This window comes from Piliocolobus tephrosceles, chromosome 17, assembly GCF_002776525.5.
Source record: "Piliocolobus tephrosceles isolate RC106 chromosome 17, ASM277652v3, whole genome shotgun sequence".
Classification (NCBI taxonomy): domain Eukaryota; kingdom Metazoa; phylum Chordata; class Mammalia; order Primates; family Cercopithecidae; genus Piliocolobus; species Piliocolobus tephrosceles.
The window spans coordinates 18626556-18648866 of record NC_045450.1 but is presented as its reverse complement, the minus strand read 5'-3'; the positions used below and the strand labels follow the sequence as shown (position 1 = coordinate 18648866).

Genomic DNA, 22311 nt, shown 5'->3' with positions numbered 1-22311 from the left:
AAAACTCCGTCTAAAACAAAAAAAAAGGGACCCTAGGAAACTTGGTGATTTGGCTGGTGCCAATGTCAGGCAGGGTACTAGGGTACTAGGTGGCTCACATGCAGGCCTGGATTCATGGGCACTGCCCTGTGCAACTGCATAGGACTCACGCTTACAAGGGCCTCACACTTATTTTACGCTCTGCTGACACTACCTAGAAATTCTTAATCACTTTGAACAAGGAGCCCTGCATTTTCATTTTCCTCTGAGCCCTGCAAATTAATATATAACCAGTCCTGCTAATATGCAGGTTTCTCATTTACTCCACCCAACCACCCGAGGAACTAGAATTCCTTATTATTACCAGCCTCACGTTACAGATAAGGAAAATGAGGCTCCGAGAAGTGAAATACGCATACAAGCTCACATGGCAAGAGAGGCAGGGTGGCACTCAGGCTTCTCAAATCCCTGAGCCCTAGAGCCAGTTCACCGCAGTGAAACCTGTGTGAACCCTTGAGTGAAACCTGGAGTGTGGTTTATCAGTTTTCGTCACATACTTGTGGTACATTGTGACTGAGAAAAAGGAGATTTTGCTGATAGCCTGGCAAGTTGGCAAGACATTTCCTGGGCATATTAAGGAAAATGCACTAGCAGCTCTAACCCAAAGTATATTTAAACAACTACAGGAGCAGGCAGGGGGAAGGGAAAGGCCTGACTTGAGAAGTCAGGCCCAAAGCAGCCCAAATCCACTATTTATAGTGCCGTGGCCTATTTTGGCCTGCTGGGTGGCCCTGAAAATGCCCTGAGAACTGGGCCTGGAAACAGACCATGGAAACCAGGCGCCTTCATTCTGGGGTATGGCTGGAATCACGCTGGGCACAGACAAAAGTTTTCTTGATGAGCTCAAGGATGTTTTTTTTTTTTTTTTTTTTTTTTTAAAAAAAGCAAAACAGGATTTTCTTTGACAGAGAATTAAAAAAAAATACTCATTTAAGGAACATCATCAGGAAATGATCAGGAATATATTCTCAGGGAGCAAATGCATGGATCAGACCCGGTCAATACAGAGCTAATACTTATGAGCCCTTAACCATGTGCCAAGTGCTGTGCTACCTGCACCATTTCATTTATGCCCTCACATATGACCCTATGACAGCAGCAATATTATTATCCCCATTTTACAAGAAAGGAAACTGAGGCTTAGGAAAATTAAGTAATTTGCTGAAGGTCACATTCTTGGCAAGCCAGGATTAAAACCCTACTAGGCTGTCACCCATAGGCTGCTTCTCAAACGTCAGCATACAAAGACTCTCCTGGGAACCATGTAAAGACGCAGATTTTGATTCAGGAGGTCTGGGTGGGGCCTAAGATTCTGCATGCCAACCAGATGCCAGTTGATGATGATAACAGCACTGGTTCTTGGACCATAATTTGAGTAGCAAGGATGCAAACAAATATTACAAGTTTTCCTGCTTCTACTTTTATCCTCTTCCAACCTGTTCTCTTTGCAGCAGTCTGAGTTACTGTATTGGTCTCCATTGCTGCATAACAAACATCCCCCAGGTGCGGCAGCTTTCAGAAACAACACAATTTCTGAGGATTAGGAACATAGGAACAGCTCAGCTGGGGGATTCTGACTTAGGGTCAAGGCTGCTGTTAGGATATCAGCTGGGCCTGCCACCATCTGAAGGCTCGACTGGGCTGGAGGATCCTCTTCCACAATGGTTCTCTCCCATGGCTGTTGGCTGGAGGCCTCAGTTTCTCGTCATGTAGGTTTCTCTATAGGGATGCTCAAGACCAGCTGGCGTCCTCCAGAGGGAATGATCCCAGAGAGAAAGAACAAGTGAGCACAAGACTGCTGTGTCTTTAATAACCTCATCTTGGACGCGGCACACCATTATTTCTGCCATATTCTACTGGCCATACGTATTAACCCTGATACAATGTGGGAAGAGACTCCCCAGGAATGGGAATCCCAGGGGGTGGGGGTTATTGGGGAGTCACTGTGCATACAGACTACAGTTTCCTGATGAAAACTCAGATCATGTCATTCTTCTGCCCATCATTTCTTATCAGAGTCAAAATAAAATCCAAAGTTCCAGCATCCAAATGAAAGCTCACCTTTGATTCTACAAGATCTGTCCCCTGACTGCTTCCTCATCTCCTCTCCCACTCTCCTCTAGCTCACTGTTTTTGTTGTTGTTGTTGTTGTTTTGTTTTGTTTTGGTGGCGGGCAGATTTGAGACAGGGTCTTGCTCTGTCGCCCAGACTGGAATGCAGTGGCGTGATCTCAGCTCACTGCAACTTCTGCCTCCTGGGCTCAAGCCATCCTCCCACCTCGGGTTCCCAAGTAGCTAAGACTACAGATGTGTGCCACCACACTCAGCTATTTTTTTGTATTTTTTGTAGTGGCTTCATTTCACCATGTAGCCCAGGCTAGTCTCAAACTCCTGGACTAGTGATCTGCCCGCCTCAGTCTCCCAAAGTGCTGAAATTACAGGTGTGAGTCACTGAGCCTGGCCTCACTTTTATTTTCTAATATATATATATAATGTACTTTTTAGAGAGAGAGTCTTGCTCTGTCACCCAGGCTGGAGTGTAGTGGTGCAATCATAGCTCACTGTAGCCTCAAGCCCCTGGTCTCAAGCTATCCCTTCACTTTAGCCTCCATTAGCCTCCACCACCATGCCCAGCTCCAGCTGACTTTCACACTGACTCTCTTGCTGGTCCTCAATATACCCAGCACCCTCCTGCTCCTGCAGGCCTTCGCACGTGCTTTTCCTTCTGCCTAGAATGAACTTCATTCAGGTCTCAGATCAAATAACACTTTCTCAGACAGGCCTTCCTTGACCAAATTCAATACCATCTAAAATAGTATCCGAGATGTCTTTTCAGGCTTCTGCATTTCTGACTATCAGACGGCCTCACCCAGACCTGTGCTGTGACTCAACCAGTCCTGTGGCTCCCCACCCAGAAGTGGACTCAGCCCATGAAGACTGCTTTCCATACCCCTATGATTTCATCCCCAACCAATCAGCAGCACTCATTCCCTAGCCCCCAACCCCACCAAACTATCTTTGAAAAATCTCTAGCCTCTGAGCCTTTGGGGATATTGATTTGAGTAATAACTCTGTCTCCTATGTGGCATGGCTGGCCTCGTGTCAATTAAACTCTTTCTTTACTGCAACGCCTGGTCTCTATAAATTGCTTTTGCTTGTGCAGCACACAGGAAGAACCCATGGGGTGGTTATAAGATGTAAATGTATATTGTGAGCTGCTGGGTTTTGGAGTTTGGGGGTGATTTGTTATGCAGCATTATTGCGACAATAGCTAACTGACACACTCTTTGATGTTATGTTACTGTATATTTGTTTGTATCTGCTAATAGTCTCCTGAAAGAATGCAAGCTCCATGAGGGCAGGGACTTTGTCTCCTTCCCTGCAGTATACCTAGCATCCAGAACAATGCCTGCCTGCCACATTGTAGACACTCAATAATTACTAGTGAGTGAATATTAGCGAATGAATCGATCTCATTGTAGCACCTGCTTGCTTAACTATGATGCTATATTGCCTTCAAATCAGACCCCAAATTGCAAAGTATCAAAAAATAATTGTATTGCACAGGAGTTCTAGGCAGCATACTATTCACCAGGAAAATGTGACTCATACACCAAGCTGTTGGCCATTGTCTCTGTGCCAGACACCATCTCTCTTCACCTGGGCCATATCTGAAGTCAGCCAGAAACGACAACCAACCTCTGCCTGAGAACGGAAATGCTGCTTTAAATGACACTGGCTCACCTGGTTGGCTGGCTGTCCCCAGAGGAAAGCCAGAGACAGGGCTAATGAGCTCACACAAAGGGAGGAAATGCACCCCCACCCCCCTTCCCGGAACAGCTGCAGCAGGAGACGCCCCTCTCTGGAAAGGAGGAAGAGGAAGCTGGGGAAAGCAGACCAACAATGTGGGGAAGCCACGCACTCAAGAGAAAGCAGAAGGAAAAAAGAATCTGGCGCTTAAACAACTGATTGTTGGAACTTTTATGATGAAATATAATAAAAATCAAGACCAACTCCTAAAGGTTTCTTTGGTCCTGCCATCTCAGGGCTCACCCTGGGTTGAAAGTACTGTGAATGAGAAATGTCTGGCTAAATGCCAGCCCATCAGCCACACTGGTAGTGTGTTTTTCTTTAAATACAAATACTGGCCAGGTGCAGTGGCTCACACCTGTAATCTCAACACTTTGGGAGGCGGAGTGGGGAGGATCACTTGAGCTCAGGAGTTTGAGACCAGGCAACATGGCAAGACCCGTCTCTAAAAAAATACAAAAATTATCAGTGTAGTAGCTCACAGCTGTGGTCTGAGCTGTGAGGCTACTGGGAGGCTGAACTGGGATGACTGCTTGAGCCCAGGAGGTGGAGGCTGCAGTAGGGTGAGATCACACCACTGCACTCCAGCCTGGGTGACAATGAGACCCTGTCTCAAAAAATAACAACACACACACACACACACACACACACACACACACACACAACAAACCTCTTACATCTGTTTAGGAAACAGAACCTCAAGTACTTTTTTTTTTTTTTTTGAGATGAAGTCTCCCTCTATCACCCAGGCTGGAGTGCAGTGGCGCGATCTCAGCTCACTGAAACCTCTGCCTCCCACGTTCAAGTGATTCTCCTGCCTCAGCCTCCCAAGTACAGGCATCTGCTACCATGCCCAGCTAATTTTTTTTTTTTTTTTTTTTTGTATTTTTAGTAGAGACAGGGTTTCACCATATTGGCCAAGCTGGTCTGGAACTCCTGATCTCGTGATCCACCTGCCTCGGCTTTCCTAAGTGCTGCGATTACAGATGTGAGCCACTGCACCCAGCAAAGAACCTTCGGTACTTTTCAAATAGGAAAGTCACTGATATATAATCACCTCCATACTGATACCATTCATTTCTGCATCTACAGTTTACGGAACACCATCTCCTGTGTTGTTAAATTTAGAGACTGGGCACAGTGGCCCACATTTGTCATCCCAGCACTTTGAGGGGGCCAAGGTGAGAGAATCACTTAAGGCCAGGAATTCAAGGCCAGCTTGGGCAACATAGTGAGACCCCCATCTCTACAAAAAAATTAGCTGGCTGGGCACGGTGACTCACACCTGTAATCCCAGCACTTTGGGAGGCCGAGGCAGGCAGATCACGAGGTCAGGAGATTGAGACCATTCTGGCGAACATGGTGACACCCCGTCTCTACTAAAAATACAAAAAAATTTAGCCAGGCGTGGTGGCGGGCGCCTGTAGTCCCAGCCGCTTGGGAGGCTGAGGCAGGAGAATGGCATGAGCCAGGTTGCAGTGAGCCAAGATCACGCCACTGCACTCCAGCCTGGGTGACAGATCGAGACTCCGTCTCAAAAAAAAAAAAAAAAAAAATTAGGTGTTTGTGGTGGTGCACAACTGTAGCCCTATCTACTTGGGAGGCTGAATTGGGAGGATCGTTTGAGCTCATGAGCTCAAGTCTGTAGTGAGCTGTGATTGCACCACTGCACTTCAGCCTGGACAACATAGTAAGACCTTGTCTCTGAAAATAAAATATAAAAGATTTTAATCATCATGATAACTTGGTGAGCTAGACTGGGCAGCTATTATTATTCTCCATCTAAAGAGAATAAAAGTTGTGATTTACCGTTCAGTGATTTGTCCTGGATCATAAAACTGGTAGGTAGCAAAGTCAATTCCAATACATCAGTGGGTCTCAATCCTGGCTGCATGTTAGAGTCACCTGGGAGCTATTAAACAATACCCATCTCTGGCTGGATGCAGTGGCTCACGCCTGCAAATCCTGCACCTTGGGAGGCCAAGGTGGACGTATCACTTGAGGGCAGGAGTTTGAGACCAACCTGGCCAACATGGTGAGACCCTGTCTCTACTGAAAATGCAAAAATTAGCCGGGTGCAGTGGCGGGCACCTGTAATCCCAGCTACTCGGGAGGCTGAGGCAGGAGAATTGCCTGAACCTGGGAGGTGGAGGTTGCAGTGAGCTGAGATCATTCCACTGCACTCCGGCCTGGGTGACAGAGCAAACAACAACAACAACAACAACAACAACAACAACAACAACAACAAACCTATCTCTTATTCTCACTGTGACCAGGTGAACAAGAATCTCAGGGGAATAAGACTCCAGGTATCAGAAATTAAAAACAAAATCTTTCAGTGGATGGTTTTGATGAACAGTGAAGCTCGAGACCATCACAATCCATAGGTTCAAATAAATGAGTCTTACGTAAAAGTCCTATGTGTTTAATCATCAGTAGAGTTAAGAACCTCTTCCTTCATGTTTCTTCTCTTGCTGGGTTCTACAGTGGAATACTGTTCAGCAACAAAAAGGAAGGGACTACACACACACCCAAATACGTGGGAGAACAGCAAACACATGAAGCCAAGTGAAGGAAGCCAGACTCGAAGGCTACCTGCTGTATGATTCCATTTATGTAACATGCTGGAAAAGGCAAAAGTATAGGAGCAGAAAACAAATCAGTGATTTCCAAGGTGAGATGGGAGCCTATTTGGTGCCTCTGAAAAACTTAAAGGAGGGCAGTAGTTAGCTTTTTAAAAAGAACCCCTATTCAGGAAAATAGTGCCAACAACTGCAATAACAGTAACAACAGCAGCTAATATTTCTTGTGGATTTACTATGTTCTTGACACTGTGCCATGTCTCTTATGTGGACTGAAGCATCTGATTCAATCTTCATAGGCAGGAATTATTATTCCCATTTTACAAACAGAAAACTGTGGCTCAGAAGTTACCTCATCTGCCCATGGTTATTAAAACCCATTTATGCCTAGTGTTCCATTATTGGAACGCTAAGCATGTGGGAGTTATTTATATCCTGCTGCTCAAAGTTGTCACCAAAGTCTGATTGCAAAAATTCAAAAAATTTCAATCTCAGGCATAAATGGGTTAATAACCTGACACGTTGGGATTGAAACAGGTCTGTCTGCTGTTAGAGCCCACATTACTAACAAGTTGCCATACGGCATGTTTTACATGGAAAAAAAATAAGTCTTTCTCTTCAGCCACAACATTGAAGACAAGAAAGTTAAGGCCAGTAATGAGAACTTCAAGTGACCTTTCGGAAAAAATAAAACCTGTCATGCTTAATAGTCCAGCCAGCTGCCTGACTTGGAGAAAATTCTCTCCCTCTCAGCGCTAAGCCTTAAGTTGTAATTTCTGCCTTTTGTAGAAAAATATGGGAGGAACTACAAAACCTTTTATTTGTATTGTTTACAGGTCTTTTCCATACGTGTTTGGTTTTTATCCTGGGCTGTTTTCATCATCTATTTTCTTTCTTTTTTTTTTTTTTTTGAGACAGAGTCTTTGTCACCCAGACTGGAGTACCGTGGCGTGATCTCGGTTCACTACAACCTCTGCCTCCCAGGTTCAAGATTCTCCTGCCTCACCCTCCCGAGTAGCTGGGACTACAGGCGGCCGCTACCACGCCCGGCTAATTTTTTTATAGAGATGGGGTTTGGGGTTTCACCGTGTTAGCCAGGATGATCTCGATCTCCTGACCTTGTGATCCACCTGCCTCGGCCTCCCAAAGCGCTGGGATTACAAGCGTGAGCCACTGCGCCCGGCCTCATCACATATTTTCTACCTAACTATGTAGGCCAGATCTTCTCTAAATAGAAAGGAGTGGTTTTTCAGAATAAAAAATAAAGTTAAATCAAATCAAAGCACACCTGAACACCCACCACTTCTACATGAGTCTTCTGAATGCCCTGCCTTGTAGACTGTCGACTGATTCAATGCATGTTCTCCAGTGAAGTATAACACGTGTGGCATGGAAGACTTTCTCTGTTTGTGAGGCCAAATTGTTCTCCACATGACTTGTGGTCTATGATTTCTTGTCAGTTAAGACTGTGAAGAGGCTGGGTTCAGTGGCTCATGTCTGGAATCCCAGCACATTGGGAGGCCAAGGCGGGAGGATCACTTGAGCTCAGGAGATCGAGACCAGCCTGGGCAACATGATGAAACCCCATCTCTACAAAAAATACAAAAATTAGCCAGGCATGGTGGTATGTGCCTGTCATCCCAGCTATTCAGGAAGCTGAGGTGGGAAGATCACTTGAGCCCAGCAGGCGGAGGCTGCAGTGAGCTGTGATTGCGCCACTGCACTCCAGCCTGAGTGACAAAGAGAGACCTTGTCTCATAAAAAAAAAAAAAGAGAGAGAGAGAGAGAGAAATACTGTGAAGATTTGTAATAGGAGGTCTATAGGCAAAAATCCTCAAACTTCTTTGCTAGTGAAAATATTATTTAACCATAAGCACTTATTGTATACATAGACACACACACACACAGCCCAAACCAAAAACCAAAAACACTATTAGAAAGACTATGAAATGCAAAACAAGATGATTTGGAATTTCAGAATGAACAGAGTACACTAACAGATTAAAATAAAACAAAGGACACTGTCCGAATACTACTGTTTCTAATTTTTTTGCATATTTACACACACACACACACATCCACTCCTAAAAAGGTTCAGAAAAAATAGTCTAATTATGTCAAATTTTAACTAAAGAAGAAAAGAGTAAAAAAAAATTATCATGGTGGAATATAGGTTTCTAAGTAAATAAAGTTTTTATTACTTTGTAAAAGCCGTATATATTCTTTGTAAATAATTAAAAAAATATAAAAACAGAGAGAATGAAAACATCACTCCTTATCCTGCCACTGAACAATCACAATATTTTACATATGTCTTTGTAGCCTATTTTCTGTATTAGGTTTTTTTTACATAATCATAAAATAATCTGCATATGGCATTTTATTCATTTTTCACTTACTAATACTATGGGCAATTTCCATCTTGTTACCATGCCTGATGCTTATTATTTTTAGTGTTTAAATAATACTCCATAGAGTAAATTCCCAATATTTATTTTATAATTATTATTACTGAATATTAAATATTATTGAATATTCATGTTTAATCTAAGATGCTGTACAATTTCAGGAAGAAAATGCAAATTCTTGATCAAAGCAGTAGTGCTTCTATACAGTATCACTGATACATGCTCCACTGACCCATCCAGCCTCCAGCTAGCAGAGGGGTTTTATAAACGATAGGCCAGGAGCTGGGTAGGCCAGCGGGATTTTAAAAAGTGTAGCAAGTGGCCACTCAACCACTATTTCCCAAGCTTCTCCAAGCCTCAAATGTCTAATATATATGGTTTGGAATGGTATCCTCAAGTTGTGCAGTGCACAGGCCACACAACCGAACAAACTGGTCCCCCCTTCTCATACCCTCTAGCATGGTGTCCTCACAACTGCGCCCTCCTGAGACATGCATTATGCTCCCAATCCCTTCCTTCCTCTCTCTACTTTCCCATCTAAACCTATGGCAAAAGTACACTTGCATACATTGCTGGTGTGCCTATAGATTGGTCTAGGGGTTGAACTCCAGCCTCTCTAGAGGGTGATTTATCAATAATGATCTGAACTCTTGAGAAACAGTGCTTACTATGAGCTATCAATTCCACTGCCAGCAATTAATCTGGAGAAAAATCGGACAAGTGTGCAGACATATGAACGAGGATGCTTTTGGGTTTCTGGTTTTCTGTTTTTGCTTTTTGTTTTGCTTTGTTTTATTTGAGAGACAGGGTCTTTCTCTGTCACTCAGGCTGGAGTGCAATGGCATCATCATAGCTCACTGCAGTCTCGATCTCCCAGGGCTTAAGTGATCCTCCCACTCAGTCTCCTGAGTAGCTGGGACTACAGGTGTGTGAATTTGAACAATAATGTTTTTCACTGAATATATAGGAGAGGAAATGAGAATGTCTAATCACCTATGATTAAGTTATGACTCAATGTATTCACTGTGTGTGTGTGTGTATATATATATATACACACACACATACATATATATGTATACATACATATATATACACACACACATATACATACATATATACATATAAAATATAGGCCAGGCATGGTGGCTCATGCCTGTAATCCCAGCACTTTGGGAGGCCAAGGCAGGCAGATCACCTGAGGTCAGTTGTTCAAGACCAGCCTGGCCAACATGGTGAAACCCTGTCTCTACTAAAACTACAAAAATAGGTGCAGTGGTGGGCGCCTGTAATCCCAGCTACTCGGGAGGCTGAGGCAGGAGAATTGCTTGAACCCAGGAGGCGGAGGTTGCAGTGAGCCAAGATCACACCACTGCACTCCAGTCTGGGTGACAGAGCAAAACTCCATCTCAAAAAATAAATAAATAAAATTAAAATATATATATATACCATAGAAGAATTAAAATTTGTGAGGTACATCTTTGTGTGGCAACAATGAAAGACATTCCCAATATATCATTAAGGAGAGACAGCAGGCTTAAAAAACTGTTTATAATCACAATTTTGTGGAAAATTTTTTTTAAATTTCCATATGAATAGAAAAAATTCTAGAAGGATGAATATTATATATTTTTAAAAAGCTTATATGCATTGCTGGGCACGGTGGCTCACACCTGTAATCCCTACACTTTGGGAGGCTGAGGTGAGAGAATCCCTTATGTCTAGGAGTTTGAGACCAGCCTGGCCAACACAGTGAGATCCCTTCTCCATTTTTTTTTTTATTAGCTGGGCATAGTGGCACATTCCTGTAGTCCCAGCTACTCAGGAAGCTGGGGTGGGAGGATTGCTTGAGCCCAGGAGATTGAGGCTACAGTGAGCCGTGTTCACGCCACTGCCCTCCAGCCTGGGTGACAAAGTGAGACCCTGTAACAAAAAAAAAAACCCAAAACTTGTATGCATTATCTATTTTTTTCCACAAGTGATATGCATTACTTGCACAATTAAAAAAATATATATATGTTTTAGAAAAATTTGCTCGTTGGGGTAGGCTCTCGTGTCCAGCCAGAGCCAAGCCTCCAGCTGCCGTAGGACACAGTCTTTTCCTGGGACAAATTGAAATGGCTGCTTTGTACCATTGGGTCCAGATTTTCATTTTGTGCCAATATCCTCCTTTGTGTGCAAGTAATTAAGAGTCTGGATATTTTCATACTGAAAATTGTATTGTCAGGACTCTAGGCTGTAAGTGACCGAAGTATTTGTGTGTGTGTGTGTGTGATGGAGTCTGGCTCTGTTGCCAGGCTGGAGTGCAATGGCACGATCTCGGCTCACTGAAACTTCCTCCTCCCAGATTCAAGCAATTCTCCTGCCTCAGCCTCCTAAGTAGCTGGGATTACAGGCGTGCGCCACCACACCTGGCTAATTTTTGTATTTTTAGTAGAGATGGGGTTTCACCATGTTGGCCAGGCTGGTCTCCAACTCCTGACCTCAAGTGATCCACCTGCCTCACCTCCCAAAGTGTTGGGATTACAGGCGTGTGCCACTGTGCCCAGCCTGAAGTCCATCTTGAAGGGGATTTTCTGGTATAGCTGAATGCAGGTCCTCACATGACCTCAAGACCCAGCCCCTTTCTCTGCCTCTTAGCCCTGCTTACCTCTGTGGTCATTTTTCCAACAGGCTCTTCACACTGTGTTAAGATGGTGCTGACAGTCTGGCCTCCCGGTAACCCCAGTGCAAAGAGGGCTGCTCTGTCCCAGCCACTCCAATGAGGATCCCAGAATGGAGTCTCACTAGGTCTGACTGGCCTGATTTCTGTCTGCTGCCCATCATGAACTAAGCCCTATAGTCAGAAGGATGGAATACGCAGCCAGGCCGATACAGCCCCTCCACAGCTAGGGTGAGACCTGTCCCACCCTTAACCTTGTACTCTGTTGATACCAAGCTGTTTCTCCTTGGGGGTTCCCTCATTTACCCTAGGTCAGTTCGCTCAATGCACAGATTCTTATTATTCTCTGCAAGTGGAGATCAGAAATCTCCATTATTTTATTTTACCGTTTTTTTTTTTTTTTTTTTTTTTAATTTCTCAAGGCCTCAAAGGGGCCGCTGTAGCAACCTGGCACTGTATTGTTCATCAAATAACGTGTAATGATTGATGGACTTTGTAATTCTCAGTTGTCACAATGCCTGGAGGGGGAGCTGATGTTGGGAGGAGGGGAGGACTGCTAATGCATGCCACCCTGGGTGACTCCGCTGAGTTAGAATAAAACAAAACAAATGAGTAGAAGGCATAAAACACCACGGGCGCTTATTCAGACAGAATAAATATTCAGTGGATTTATCTGGTCTCTACTTCTAAAATCATGAAAGAAATTTCAATCATGATGGCGCATAAGAACCTCATATTTGAACTTCACAAGAAAGCAAGGTTTTTTTTCTTACCAATTGTATCCAAGATTTCATAAACTGAAGAACACCAGTGATGCAATAGTGCGTGACTTATCACCAATCACAATAGGAAAAGGAGAGTTTTCAGAACAGAACCAGAATTCATTCACAACATTAAAAAACCAACACTCAGTTTTTGCACATTAAAGCAATCTGACTTTTCTTTCTTTCTTTTTTTGAGACAGAGTCACGCTTTTGTCCTCCAGGCTAGAGTGCAATGGCACAATCTCGGCTCACTGCAACCTCCACCTTCCGAGTTCAAGTGATTCTCCTGCCTCAGCCTCCTGAGTAGCTGGGATTATAGGCGCCCGCTACCACGCCCGGCTAATTTTTGTATTTTTAGTAGCGACAAGGTTTCACCATATTGGTCAGGTTGGTCTCGATGGTCTCAGACTCCTGACTTCAGGTGATCCACCTGCCTTGGCCACCCAAAGAATCTGACTTTTCAACCACTAGACTCGAATTTTGAATGAAGAAACAGGCCGGGCACAGTGACTCACACCTGTAATCCCAGCACATTGGGAGGCCGAGAAGGGCAGATCACTTGAGGCCAGGAGTTTGAGACCAGCTTGGCCAACATGGTGAGACACCGTCTCTACTAAAAATACAAAAAATAGCCAGGTATGGTGGCACGCACCTATAATCCCAGCTACTCAGGAGGCTAAGGCAGGAGAATAGCTTGAACCTGGGAGGCAGAGGTTGCAGTGAGCCGAGATCACACCACTGTACTCCTGCCTATAAGAGCGAGACCCTGTATCAATAAATAAATAAATAAATAAATAAATAAATAAATAAATAAATAACAGAACGAAGAGAATGTCCACTTCTATAGAAGCGCTTAATGTGTAGTCATAAATATCCGGGACCTATTTAGAATGCGAATTACAAAATCACAGCTACCAAGAATGGCTCACTACAAATAGCCTTTCAGATCACATGACATCTCTGTTAATGTGGTTGGTTAAAATATATTAATATTTTTATGAGACATCTGGCTAGTTTTGTGTTAGATGGGTGAAGATGTCAGATGTCTGGATTTTACAACTTCATGGCATGAAGATTGTTCAGCCTTCAAAAGGAAGAAAATTCTGACACATGCCACAACGTGGATGAAACAACCTTGAGGACATTAGGCTCAATAAAATAAGCCAGTCACAAAAAGACAAACACTGTATGACCTCCTTTATACAACATATTTAGAGTAGTCAAATTCATAGAGACAGAGAATATGATGGTGATTGCCAGGGGCCAGGAAGAGGGAGAACGAGAAATTATTATTGAATGGGTACACAGTTTCCATTGAGAAAGAGGAAAAAGGATATGGATGGTGGTCATGATTGCATTATATTGTGAATGTACTTAATGCCACTGAAATGTACACCTAAAAATTAAGATGGTAAATTCTGTTAGATGCATTTTGCTATATACACACACCAAAACAAACAAACAAACAAAACTTGTAGAAAGACTCTATTTTTCCTTCAGGGCATTTGAGAGAACATAAGCAAAAGTTTTTGTCACTGGCAAATCTAGTAAAACCTACATGGCAGTGGGTAAGGAGAGCGTAAGGGAGCTTCAAGATTCATTTTGTGCATTCCTGAAAGCCCTTTTGCTAGTCATAGGACGTTTACTTTTTACTGCTGAAACCAGGTCGAAAATCAAGAACTTGTATCAAAATAACACTTGGTCAAAAGGAATAAAATGATGACTTGCTTTATCTTTTCTCCACAATATTTGTTTATTTTCTCTTATATAATTCACATACCACAAAATTCACCCGTTTAAAGTTTGCCATTCAGTGGTTTTCTTACATTCACAAACCTGTTCAACCGTCACCACTAAGTCCAGAACATTTCATTCCTTCGAAAAGAAGCCCTGTAGCCATCTGACGTCACTCATTCTCCCCTTTCTCCAGCCCCTGACAACTACGAATCTAGTTTCATCTATAGATTTCTCTATTGTGGATATTTCATTTAAGTGGAATCATTTACATGTAAAAATGCAACCTTTTCTCTCTAGCTTCTTTTACTTAGCATAATGTGTTTTTTTGGTGTTTTTGTTTTTGTTTTTTTTTTTTTTTTGAGTTGGAGTCACGCTCTGTCGCTCAGGCTGGAGTGCAATGGTGCAATCTCAGCTCACTGCAACCTCCACCTCCTGGGTTTAATCAATTCTCCTGCCTCAGCCTCCTGAGTAGCTGGGATTACAGGTGCCCACCACCATGCCCAGCTAAATTTTTTTTTTTTTTTTTTTTTTTTTTTTTTTTTTTACCAGCGACGGGGTTTTACCATATTGGCCAGGCTGGTCTTGAACTCCTGACCTCAGGTGATCCGCCCGCCTCAGACTCACAAAGTGCTGGCATTACAGGCGTGAGCCACTGTGCCTGACCTCCTTTTACTTAGCATAATGTTTTAAGGATTCATCCGTTTTGTAGCCGGTAACAGTATTTTCTTTTCATATGTGAATGTACCACGTTTTTTTTCTCCTTTCATCAGTTGATGGGCATTTGAGCTGTTTCCATTTTTTGGCCACTATGAATAATGCTTCTATGAACATTCATGCACAAGTGTTTGTGTGGACAGATGTTTTTTAGTTATCTTAAATATATACCTAAGAGTGAAGCTGCTGGATATAAAGTGGATACTCTATGTTTAACTCCTTGAGGAACTGCTAAACTCTTTTCCAAAGAGGCTGCACCATTTTACATTCTCATCAGCAGTGGATAAACGTTCCAAGTTCTCTATATTTTCACCAACACCTGTAATTGTGTTACTGTCTTTTTGATTCTAGCCATGCTAGTGGATATGAAGTGATATCTCATTGTGGTTTTGATTTGTATTTCCTTATGACTAGTGATGTTGAGCATCTTTTTGTGTTTATTGGCCATTGGTATATATTCTCTGGAGAGATGTCTACTCAAATCCTTTGCCAATTTTGTAAATGGGTCATTTGTACTTTTACTGTTGGGTTGTGAGGGTTCTTTATATATTATAAATATGAGACCTTTATCGAATGCCTGAACTTGCAAATATTTTTTCCTGTTCTGTGGGTTCTTGTTTCACTCACTTGATGATGTTCTTTGAAGCACAAAATGTGTTTTTAATTTGATGAAGTCCAATTTATCTATTTTGTTCCTTTTGTTGCTTTGGCTTTTTGTTATATAAACTGTTGCTTAATATAAGGTCATGAAAATTTACATCCATGTTTTCTTTTAATATTTTTATAGTTTTCACACTTTCATTTAGATATTTAAGTAATTTTGATTTAATTTTTCATATACGATATGAAGTAAGGGTCTAACTTCATTCTTTTGCATGTGAATATCCAGTTGTTCCAGCATCGTTTGTTGAAAGGACTATTCTTTCCCCCATTAAATGGTCTTGGCACCCTTGTTGGAAATCAATTGACCATAAATGTAAGAGTTTATTTCTGGACTCTCAATTCTATTCCATTTATATACACATTTATCCTTATGCTAGTACTACTCAGTTTTGATTATTGCGCTTTGTAATAAGTTCTGAAATAGGGAAGGGTGAATCCTCCAACTTGGTTCTTCTTTTTCAAGATTGCTTTGACTATTTTGGGTCCCTTTGCATCTTCATACGAATTTTAGGACTGGCTTGTTAATTTCACAAACAAACAAACAAACAAACAAACAAACAAAAACCCCAGCCGAGATTTCGATAGGCATTATGTTGAACCTATAGATCAATGTGGGGAGCACTGCCATCTTAACAATATCAAGTCTTCCAGTCAATGAACACAGGATGTCTTTCCATTTGATTAGGTTTTCTTTAATACCTTTCAATGTTTTATAGTTTTCAGCATGCAAGCCTTGCACTTCTTTTGCTAAATTTATTCCTAATATTTTATTCTTTCAGATGCCATTGCAAATGGAATTATTTTCTTAATTTCATTTTCAGATTGTTCATTGCTAAGTGTATAGAAATTCAGTTGCTTTTTGTATATCGATCTTGTATCCTGCAACCTTGTTTATTAGTTCTAATAGGTTGTTTTTAGTGAATCTTTACAATTTTCTATATATAAGATCTTGTCATCTATGACTGGAAATATATTTACTTTTTTGTTTCCAATTCAAATGCTTTTATTTATTTTTCTTGCCTAATTTTCCTGGCTAGAACTACCAGTACTATGTTAAATTGAAGTGGCAAGACAGGACATTTTCCTCTTGTTCCTAATCCTGGGGGAAAATATCCAGTCTTTCACCATTAAATGTGATGTTAGCTTTGTGGTTTTCACAACTTTACCAGGTTGAGGAAATCCCCTTCTATTCCCAGTTTGTTAAGTGCTTTTGTCATGAAAACATTTTTATCAAATGCATTTTCTATATCCATTGAGATGATCTCTGGTTTAAGTTAATTTTTAATTAAACAAAATCATATTACATTCTCTTTATAAAAAAATGTGTTCAGTGTTGCCGGGTGCAGTGGCTCACGCCTGTAATTCCAGCACTTCGGGAGGCCGAGGTGGGTGGATCACCTGAGGTCAGGAGTTTGAGACCAGCTTGGCCAACATGGTGAAACTCCCTGTCTCTACTAAAAATACAAAAATTAGCTGAATGTGGTGGCATGCGCCTGTAGTCCCAGCTACTCAGTAGGCTGAGGGAGGAGAATTGCTTGAACCTGGGAGGTGGAGGTTGCAGTGAGCTGAGATCACGCCACTGCACTCCAGCCTGGGTGACAAGAGCAAAACTCCATCTCAAAAAAACAAAAACAAAAACAAACAAAAAAAAGTGTTCAGTATACATAAGGCTAGAGTCTTCCTAGTTCTTTCCCAACCACCCCAAGGTACTCGCTGTTGTCAGATTGCTGTTTCCTTTTAGCTAATTTCCTATCCGTGTGTGTGTGCATGTGTTCAAAATATACAATATGCTTTAACAAAAAATGGCATAATAGTGTCAAATTAAATTTGGCCTAAACCTGCCTCCATGGATCATGAACTGCAATCTCCGAGTACATTCTTGTAACAAATAGCTGAGTCTCAGCCAATCACAGCAGACAAGCTTCAGTCAACTGCAGGCTGCCAACTGATGAGACCACGCCCATATAAGGCAATGCCAAGTTGTAACCAATCAAGCTGTTTCTGGATGTCATTTCCACTTTCTGTCTATAAATAAGGCCTGCCTAGGTTGCTGGGTAGAGCTCTCTGAACCTCTCTCCTGCTTCCTAGTGCTGCCCAATTCATGAATTGTTCTTTGCTCAAATAACTTTTGCTAAATTTGTCTAAAGTTTTTCTTTTAACAATGGATGTATGCTGTTTCCTCTCCCTGGAATGCCCTCTTGGTCCCAGCTGACATACCAGTGCCCACCTCCTCTTTAAGACTGAGGAAGTGCCTCTTTTCCGTGGTGCCTTCTAAGGTCATCCATACATCAGACATCTTTTCCCTCCAGTGATGGCTCAAAATTGTTCCCCCTTTTGTAGCCCCCTTTGGTTATGATTTTAACAGGGGAGGTGTTTAGATTTGAACAGCCTGAACTTTCATACAGTATACACTGATAGCCCCCAAACATCTTTTTAGCTATAAACACATTTATAGCTATTGTGTGATGATGGTGTTACAGCCACAGTTAAATTTTGAGCCACTTTGACATCGTTTTATATGGCAGCATTTGTTGGTATGACAAGTGGAATTCAGCTGCTTTGTTGGTATGATAAGTGGAATTACAGACTGCTTTTCATACTGTGTTCATATCACTAAGAATGAATCCCAAAGCTCCTTGTGTGTGGGAGGATGAGGGTGGCTGGAATCTTACCATGGAAGAATCAGGGATGAACAGTTCCCCTTTTACTGTTATATACTGGTTACATACTGGGCTTCTGGGTATGAGTTCATTTGAAATAAACAGCACACACCTGTTTCAAGGATGGGCTTGAAAATGACTATTTTATTGCACTTAGCTCTTACCTTTTCTTTATTGAGACAAGAGTCTCACTCTGTCACCCAGGCTGGAATGCAGTGGCACAATCTTGGCTGACTGCAACCTCCACCTCCTGGTTGAAACTATTCTCATGCTTCAGCCTCCCAAGTAGCTGGGATTACTGGCATGCACCACCATGCCCAGCTAGTTTTTGTATTTTTAGTAGAGACAGGGTTTCGCCATGTTGGCCAGGCTGGTTTCAAACTCCTGACCTCAAGTGATCTCCCTGTCTTGGCCTCCCAAAATGCTGGGATTACAGGTGTGAGCCACCACTCACAGTCTGCTCTTAACATTTCACAAAAGTAGAAAAGTAAAATTGCTGATTCTAGTGTAACAAGTATAAGTCTCACAAATCAAAGATGGAATTCCAGTAGTATCTGAACAGCAGGAATATTTTGCCTTGGTTAGACATCCCTGGATGTAAGCTAACCTTCTGGTGTTCAATGAAGAAAAAAAGACCACATTTATAAAATATGTATGAAATACTGAAAACCTACATCACAAAAAACTATGTCTAAATCACAGGGAATAATAGGGGTTTCTGTAACAGGGTTTTATTTTTATTTTTATTTTTAACTCTTTGGGCATAGACTGCTCCTTTAACATGCAAATATGTTATTTAACTTTCACACTTCCCTTTAGCCCATGATTTCTGGAATGTACCATGCACAAAAGGAGTGGAATAACTGGACAATATTGACTTATACAGTAAGCTCTTGTGTTCAGGGACAGTTCCACCAATGGGCACGTAGCAAATATTTGTTGATTAATTGTAGCTTGTTAGGATTAACCCAACTTCTTAATTGATAGCTGTTTGCTGGTGTGTTTATCAGAGTCTCTTTTTCCTACACCAGCTGTGTATGGAGTATGAAGAGCTTTGCTCTCTACGGAAATCCACTGGGACCTTTTCCTCTGGCGGTGTTTGCCACTGCTGATGTTAAATGTAAGCTCATTCCACAATATATGATGCTCAGATTTGGGGAAAGTCATCTTGCTACCTAGAATGGGAGCTTTATGGAAGCTTGTTAACATTGATACACTAATTGCCAAATAATTGGAGAGGTTGTATACTTTTTGGAATGAGATACACATGCTACTCTCATATGTATTTGGTGAGAACTTCTTACACTATATCCTTCCTGAAGGGCCACATGACAGTATTATCAGGAGTTTTTTTTTTTTTTTTTTTGAGACAGGGTCTTGCTTTGTCACCCAGGTTTGAGTACAGTGGCACAATCCTATCTCACTGCAGCCTTGACCCCTTTGGCTCAAGTGATCCTCCTGCCTCAGCCTCCCAAGTAGCTGGGATTACAGATGCCCACCACTGCACCTGGCTCATTTTTGTATTTTTTTGCAGAGACAGGGTCTCACTATGTTGCCCAGGCTGGTCTCTAACTCCTGCCTCAAGAGATCCTCCTTCCTTGTCCCTCCAAAGTGTTGAGATTACAGGCATGAGTCATCTTGCCCAGCCAGGATCAGGAGCTTTAAAAAAAGCTTACCTTTTCATCTAGAAATTCCACTTCTAGGGTTCTCCTATATAAATGACCAGATGAATGTGCAAAAATGACTGAACGAAGGTGTCTATTGTAGCATTTATTACAATAATAAAAAATATTGTAAATAACCTCAAAGTCTCAAATAGAAAAATGGTTAAAAAAGACAGGTTATAAAGGCAAAGGCTATTTTCTATGTTAAGTATTTATATGTCACTATGTGAATTCAGATTTTTAAAGTTTGAAGTTTTATACCAAAATGTTAACAATAATTATCTTTTGGTGATGGAGCTATCAGTGACTCAAAAATTTTTATTTCTTTTATCCGACTTACCTGAATTTTCTAACGTTTTTTCTAAAATGACAATGTAGTTTTCTCTGTATATATCAATACAGGCCAGTCAACCCAACTTTAAAAGGTGAAGAGAGTACTTTTAATAACTACAAAATAAGTTTTGGTAAAAATTATTTGTTTTTGTTTTTGTTTTGGAAACAGGGTGTATCTCTGTCTCCCAGGCTGGAGTGCCGTGGCACAATCTCCACTTACTGCAACCTCTGCCTCCTGGGCTCAAGCCATCCTCCCACCTCAGCCTCCTAAGAGCAGCTAGACTACAGATGTGCGCCACACGGGCTAAGTTTTGTATTTTTTTCTTTTTTTTTTTTGGCAGATAGGAGGTTTCGTCATGTTGCCCAGGATGGTCTCGAACTCCTGGGCTCAAGTGATCCTCCCACTTTGGCCTCCCCAAAGTTCTGGGATTACAGCCATGAGCTACTATGCCCAGCCAGTATCAGTACAAATTCTAAATCACTCTTTAAGAGCCATGTTACAGAGAATCCTATTTCTGAGGTCTGGATGTTAGCTAGAATATCCTGTTCCTAACTCATCTAAGGTTTCCCCTGGACCCTCCTCCTCACAAAAGTTCCCTGTTAAATCAAATACCACAGTTGCATATGATTCTTACCAAATAGGCTCTCCAGAAGGATTGAATGTAGAGGGCCGCTTCCTCTTCTGTCAGCAGGAGAGAGAGTGGGATTGGCGGCCGTGGGCTGAAAAGCAATAAAATGGTCATATGCCCATGAGAATCCAGTCCTTCAGCCTTGGCGTTGCCTTTGACAACATAATGACCTCTCTGATTAAGTGCTTCATCCATCCCCTTTCTTAGCAGGCAACAGTGTCATTTTAGATAGAAAAGTGTACGCTTGAGTTAGCGTTTATTATTTTAAAATCTGGGAAGGATTTTTTAAAAAAAAAAACGTGTAATCTTAAATCATTGTTAGCCTATTCTTCTTTTGAAGGACTCAGGCTGCTATACTTGCATTTTAGTCCTGAAGGTGCAGCATACATGTTACTGACATGAGACTATTTGGATACAATGCAAGAGACAGAGGAGCAGCTGCCTTTATGTACTGCAGTAGGACCGAGACATAATAAAGAGCTCTTTCTCGAACTTTCCATTGAAATTAAGGACTACAGTTCATCTCTTTCCTGAAAGGAACACTGGAATTTATCTCTGATTAGTGTGCATTCCAGGTTAATGTGGTTTAAATTCAAGCACATTTTTAAGTTCTGTAACAACAGAAACATCAGGGGTTTGGTGTAGGTCTTGCTGCTCACCACACAGAATGCCAATCACTGAGCTGATGAGTATTACCAGGGAAGAAGACTCTAATCTTAATCGAGTGCTACAGTCAGGAGGAGATGGGATCAATCCCAAATTCACCTCCCAAATGGACAAAAACTAGGGGTTTATACAGCAGGGAAGAAATGTGACAATGTGTAAGAAAACAAGAACTAGGGAGGAGCTAGGAAGCAATCATGATGAATGAGGGCTCTGGCATCTCATTGTCTAGATGTGGTGATCTGATGAGTTTCAGTTTTTTGATACCACCTTTTTTTTTTTTTTTTTTTGAGAGGCCTGGGGGTCCTTCCCTGAGGAAGGAACTCAGATAAATTAAGTTTAAAGCTTTAAGACCAGAAGGGTCAATTTGTATGTTTATCCGAAAACAACAACAACAACAACAAAACTATGGGACTGGGTTGGTTTCACTGCTTCATCTTAATAAGAAATAAAGTATCTCAAGTGCTGGCTCAGTTGATAGTGTCTGCTCTTGTGGGATTTTTCATATTATGGGATTTTTTAAAAAAATCAAAGATACCACATTAAAAAATCAAGACTACTCTTTTTTTCCCCCTAAAAGTTTAACAGAGGCACTAACAGATGACAAGGACTTACAAATCTGCCTTAATTCAGGTTCTTTATGTTTCCCCCAAAGCAAAGCATAGCTGCCTCTGAAAAGCAAAGGCCAAGACAGTTCAGATAATAAAAGAAAGAAACCCTCAAAGGATGTGGATCACATGGAGGCTGCTTCCAGTATAGCATCCCCAGAAATGACTTTGCAAGTAAGGGACTCCCAAGTGCCCTGGCCTCAAAACTATCCCAAATAACAGCTAGAGCTGACAGTAACTCATGGCACAGACAGGTTGATTAACCTACCCAAGGTCACACAGCTTGTAGGTGCCTAGTCAGGATCTGGGCCCAGACCTCTACAATCCCAAAGCCCAAGCATCCCTTACCATGGAGTGCTGACACACCAGGCCTCAACTG

General features: G+C 41.9%; 1 protein-coding gene across 1 annotated transcript in view; it reads right to left on the bottom strand.

Moving 5' to 3' along the window:
* The window catches only part of IQCK (IQ motif containing K), a 133288-nt gene that overhangs the window by 42122 nt on the left and 68855 nt on the right, over positions 1 to 22311 (bottom strand). The window contains exon 7 of the mRNA XM_023225017.2: positions 20668 to 20752. Coding sequence (XP_023080785.1) covers positions 20668 to 20752 — 85 coding nt within the window. The remainder of the gene's footprint in view (positions 1 to 20667; positions 20753 to 22311) is intronic.